The sequence below is a fragment of the Fistularia commersonii genome, chromosome 20, assembly GCF_037954325.1.
Source record: "Fistularia commersonii isolate RoL2024-O1a breed Wild chromosome 20, RoL_Fcom_v1.0, whole genome shotgun sequence".
Lineage (NCBI taxonomy): Eukaryota > Metazoa > Chordata > Actinopteri > Syngnathiformes > Fistulariidae > Fistularia > Fistularia commersonii.
In genome coordinates this window covers 7,788,605-7,794,643 of record NC_141303.1, presented here as the reverse complement: position 1 = coordinate 7,794,643, position 6,039 = coordinate 7,788,605, and the positions used below count along the sequence as shown (strand labels likewise).

General features: G+C 39.5%; 1 protein-coding gene across 1 annotated transcript; it reads left to right on the top strand.

Annotated features, from left to right (window-relative positions):
- The first annotated feature begins 602 nt into the window (after positions 1 to 602).
- fam110c (family with sequence similarity 110 member C) lies at positions 603 to 3,607 on the top strand. The gene has a single exon (XM_086167134.1). The coding sequence runs from the start codon at positions 717 to 719 to the stop codon at positions 1,764 to 1,766; it is 1,050 nt and encodes a 349-aa protein (XP_086023260.1). The 5' UTR covers positions 603 to 716; the 3' UTR covers positions 1,767 to 3,607.
- Positions 3,608 to 6,039: the final 2,432 nt, after the last annotated feature.

Here is a 6,039-nt window from a genome sequence, read left to right as displayed (position 1 = left end):
AACCTTTTTATGGTGCTTTACTGACTGCCAAACTAATAAATCACCTATTAACGGGTTGGTAAACAGCAGGAAGCATCTATATAAAAACAGTTTTTCTTGTTTGAGGATAATCTATGCCTTGCCTGTGCTTGTATCCATGGGCTCCTCCAAGCCCGTCAGTGTTGTTGAGCATGATACTTAACCCCAAAACCGCTCCCCTGGCACTCCCAAGTGGCTTCCAATTGCTCATGGTTCAGCCATGATGGGCTAAAAGCAGATAAATAATTTCACACAAAGAATAGTATAAAAATAAAACTGTGTGTGTACACTTTGACTAATATGTATGCAAGTTATATACACATATCTACATATTACATGCTGGCATACATACATACATACATACATGTATGTGTGCATCTATGTAAGTACTGGCAAAAGGGAGAAACCCCTCCAATCACAGCATCTTCACATCAAGAAAGGAAAAAATGACAGCAGTATCAGCTTTCACTGTTGATGTTATCAGGTGTACTTTGAACAGGCTTGTGTTTGGTTGAAACAAGCCTCACACAGAAAGGGTGGGGTAATACAAGGTGTGTTTGAACAGACAAGGCGAATTACCTGGATATGGTTCGTGCTCAGCCAGAGAACAGGCTCGAATGGAATCCTCTGACATCTGAAAACATAACGGTACAAGTTATTTGGACATACCAGGATTTGAAATTCTCACTCAAGCCACTATGGAGACCAGTGATGCCACCAAAATCCTTGGAAAGGGTCCTGAATACTTACGAAAGCAAATGGAGCTGGAGAATGAGGCAAAAGAAGGTATGAGTGCAGTGGAAAGGCTTGCTGCCAGCAAACCAAAATACGTCAAGAGCCAGCAGGTTGTCCACTCAACTCAGGAGCCGATTATCAGCCTTGGATCAGCGTCTGTGAGTAGCACTGGGTCTTCTAACAGAAGCTCAAACCGTGGTGGCAAGGTTATCAAAATATTCAACTCACCTGGAGCTCCAGTTGGTGGAAAAAACTGCTCACCAGGGCAGGTACGTCGCTCCAGCTCTAAAAAACGACCAGACTCTCTTTTACTCTATAGACAGAAATGTGAACTATTGAGAGGTTCAGCACATGAGCGGAAACACCAAATCACACAGAAATTGCTTCTCAGCGCTATCAGTAAAAGGGTCGCCTTACCAGAAATTACGGATAAAGAACGTGAGTCTGGGGGAATCGGTAAAAATGCGGCCACATCTGACAGCTCTTCAAAGGAAAATATCTCAATTGTATTACATCCATCTCCTTGGAAGCAGACGACTGAAGACACAACAAACAGCACGAAAACTGGTGATTCTGGTGAAAAAGGGACTTCCGATGGTGTGAAAACATCTGCCAGTTTCCTGAAAGTTCCTGCATGTCATTTAAGGTCTGGCAAAAAGGTCGGTCGATCTCATTCAGACATCAGCTCAAGGTACTCCAAAAGTTTTGCGGATTTTGATTCTTTCTTCAAGTACTGTGGGCTGGATGGTGAGGTCATCGAGTCTTTGGGGAAGGAAAATTTTTCAGCACGCTCTGATGAAATTGCAATAAATGTCAGGAGTGTCAGCGTCTCAACGTCCGATGAAGGCTTCTCGAGGAAAAGTGGTGACAGTGATGGGCTAATCGAGGATGATTTACATCAGAAGACACAACAAGGGACATCAGTTATTGAAAGAAATGCACGGATTATCAAATGGTTGTACAGCTGCAAAAACGCTAAAGAGACTGGAAAAAAGTTACGAGACCTCGATTGATACATTTCCTTGCTTTTCAAGGCCAAAGGCCTGCAAGATATGGCTTTATGTTTAATAGAATTAATCTATTTGTTAAATTTCATTACAGGAAAAACAAATGTGTGGACTATATTGTTCTGTCAAGTTTTTTAGCCCCCAGTGAACCATATACTTGCCAGTTTAAACTGAAAATCATAAGCAAATGAAGATGGCTCTGTTGAGACTTGCGTAAGGCTTACCGACTGAGTTTCTGTCATGCTTCTGCTGCACACCTTTTACACGCAATGACACACTGGCATTTTTTTTTCCATTCTGAGATGCAGCTGTTAACATTCGACAACTGGTCTTATTTAATTTTGGTACCGCAGCACAAGTGGCATCACTTCCTTTTTCGAAGTTGCGGAAAAATTATCCTTTTAAAATATTTGTGGGTGATGCTTCCAAATCATCACAAAATTTTCAGTTGTTCATGCTTCATCTGTCAAAGCTTCTTATGTTTCATGGTTGACAATCATTCCTATATTGTTTTCAATTTCAAACTGAATCGTACTACAAGAAATACCATAAAACAAACACTGATAGTCAACTTACTAAAGATTGTGTTCTGATAAACATTTCTATCTCTGCGCAGTACTTGAAGTCATAAAGATCAGCAGCGATGCTCAATCACAAAAAAGCCCTGAAATTGCTCTTAAATCACAATTTACATAAGCTATCACTTAAGCTTGTGATCTAATGAGAGTACTCTCCATGCATTTGGAAACTGAATTTTCCACTGCAAACAGACACACATGTGCATACACTTGTATTAATGATACCCTCAAGGAGCATGTCAGTTTATTTTTATTATCATATATCACAAGCTTTGGTGAAAAGTATCTTAGACTGTTAAACCATAACCAGTTTAAAAAGGCTTTCCGGATGTTAGTATTTTACAGCAAAGGAGTCCGTTTGCCTGACTCCTGTGTGATAGGAATGTACTTTATGATCTGATGATGGACTTGAATCCAGTCATCTGTTACAACTCTGTCTCCTGCCTTTCTGTATTTGACTGTGTGCTTTCTCTCCTCACAACTATCAGTCTTTTTGCCAGGTTTTTTTCACTGTAGATTCCTTATTAGCACTAAGAACATGTAAAATGATAGGAGGGGGAAGGAAACACACAGATGATTTTTGCTTTATGTGTTAAAGAGAGCAACTTCATTTCTCCTCTCTCACACAGGCTTGCATAACATTCATCCAGACATTAAAGCAAACACATGGACTGCTGTCACATTGTAGACATACCGCTCCCTACACCATAGGACTGACTAACAATGAATATCAAGACATGTCTCATCCTGTTTATACTTACAACATCAGCTTCAGTTGGGATTCAGTGAGCAAAGGAAAAGCTAGTTTAGCATTTGAGTTTGTATGACTAAAACACCACAGCTGAAAGGAAAATAAACTTGGTCTAAGAGTTATTTTTTGTATTATCATGATAATAATAATAATAATAATTATTATTATTATTATGATAATAATTATAATTATAATTATCATTGGTAGTAGTGGTAGTAGTAGTAGTGGTAGTCGTAGTAGCTGAAGTAGTAGCAGTTGTAAAACATAGTAACAGTAGTTGTAGTGTGACATGACAATTGTTCTATTTGTACATTTAAAAACTAATCCAGTGTTTTCTCATTCCTCATCCTATACACACATGCGCACAGACTTAGGCACACACAAAAAAGACATCTCTCTGCTGCTTTAAATTGTAATATTTTTACATTGCTCTGGCTATTTTGAAAGACAACTACATGAAGGTTCAAAACACACTGGGAAATCATAAAGTGATGAATAAAGGTTAAAATTAAATACAACTTATATAGTATGTTTCGTTGGCGGATCTGCTACATCACATTTCTGACACCACCTTGGGTATTTAAAAACTAAATACCCCAAGGATAAAGGAAAAATGACTGAGTTTAGAGAAGTATTCAAGAAACACTGCAAAAAAAAAGTTCAGCAGAAAGGCCACAGAGATTCACACCTTGTTTGCTATTACAAATATTGTCGTGTTTTAGTCAGGGAAAACACCCAGTTGACGGTAAAACGTCCGTTTATTAAGCAATAGCTGTTGTTGGCCACAGCCACGCCACACAACCCTGCAATATAATTAACTGTTCCCATTCAATTCCAGGTAGAAAAAAAACAGAATTCCTTGCATCCCCAAACCACGACCAAAAAATCCCCAGCAACCCAAAAATCACATAGAAAACAAGCATCAACATAAATCCCAATATTTGTGACTCGCTAAATATGATGAAAATGAAATAATTATGGGTACATGTTCATGTTCTCCAATGAAGAAATCCATCAGCTTTGCAAAAGTAAGCATGTTATAATCATATATTGATCAGAGCAAAATGTTAACAATTCAAAACCAACAATACATCTACATTGAAGATAAAAATCAAATACTGAGGCCATGTTTCCTAATGTAAAGTTTTACATTTTTTGAGTTCAATATATTCTGAAAGAAAATTCTGAAAAATTCTGAAAGAAAATATCAACTTTTCCGTCTTTGTCCCTTGTCTTGGATGAATCGCTTGCATACCTAGTCTGACAGCTAACTTTAAAGCAAAAATTCTCACTTTTATACTCCCAGGAACATAAAAATAATAGATAGGATCAACAGACTTTGTGATTGTTCCACCAGAGTATGAATAACTGAAGAAACATGTGTTGATGGCTGGAACTCTGTTGTTATGTTTGCTCTTGGGCTTGTCTCACTCTGGAGGTGCTTGGCAGTAGCTGGCCTACTCATGGTTTCCATTAGCCTGCCTGAAGCACCAGCCTCTCTAACAGTTATTCATTTTTTATCTTACACTGTTGTTATTCAGCCACTTCTGTCTTTATTATTTTCCTCCGATTGCCCTCACTTAATTGCAGTTCTCCAGACTGAAAGACATCTGGATATTGTAAGCAAATTCTATTTAGGGCTGATCAGGAGGACCATGTATTGATTCCCGACTGTTTGGTTTGATATTCACCGAACCGTCAGTAGCTTAATTTCAAACCCACTGAATAAATATACAGTATAATGGTTTCTGCTTTTAGGTAGCCACAGGGCGGCTCGGAAGCAGAGAGAGAAGAAGCAAGAGTCTGGGACTGAGAGTAGAGACTTGAATTTCGGGACCATGACAGGAAAAGGTAGAGTTGGTCAACATGATGCAGAGAAGGAAGGTGGATATACTGTGCGTCCAGGTGACCAGGTGGAAAGGTAGTAAGGCTAGAAGCTTAGGAACAGCCTTTAAGTTGTACTATCATGGTGCTGACAGGAAGAGAAATGGAGTAGGAGTTATCTTGAAGGAGGAGTTTGTTAGGAATGTTCTGGAGGTGAAAAGAATGTCAGATAGACTTATGAGTCTGAAACTGGAAATTGAAGGTATGATGCTCAGTGTTGTTAGTGACTATGCCCCACAGGTTGGATGTGAGTTAGAGGAGGAGGAGAAGTTCTGGAATGAGTTAGATGAAGCAATACAGAATAGCCCCAGGGATGACAGAGTGGTAATTGGTGCAGACTTCATTGGGCATGATGGTGCAAGCAATAGAGGGGATGAAGAAGTGATGGGCAGATTTGGTATACAGGAAAGGAACGCAGACGGACAGATGGTGATAGACTTTGCAAAAAGGATGGAAAGTGCTGTAGTAAACACTTTTTTCCAGGAAAGACAGGCCTAGAGCCTAGAAAGCCTAGAAACAGTGACGAAAAGACAGGAGGCAGAGCTAGAGGTGAGAGAAGCGTAGAGATAAAGATGCTAAGGTTCTCTTTGGGAGTGGCGAGGATGGATAGGATCGGGAATGAGTCTATCAGAGGAACAGCACATGTTAGATGTTTTGGAGAGGTCAAAGAAGCCAGACTGAGATCGTTCGGTCATGTACAGAGGAGGGAGAGACAATATATTGGTAGACGGATGCTGGAATTGGAGCTGCCAGGCAGGAGGTCTGGCGGAAGACCAAAGGGAAGATTTATAGATGTAGTGAGAGAGAATATGAAGATAATTGGTGTGAGAGAGGAGGATACAGAGAATAGGGATAGATGGAGAAGGTTGATTTGCAGTGGCGACCCCTGAAGGGAAAAGACGAAATGAAAAGAAGACTCGTTTCTGTTTTGTTGCAATAGTGCAACAGAATATCTTGAAAATTGAATATCCTTGATAGGATATCTGACTCAAGTTTGAAGATGTCTTGATGATTAACATCACAAAGATCCACCAGTCCTCTTTCCCATTTACATAAATAAGTTAAC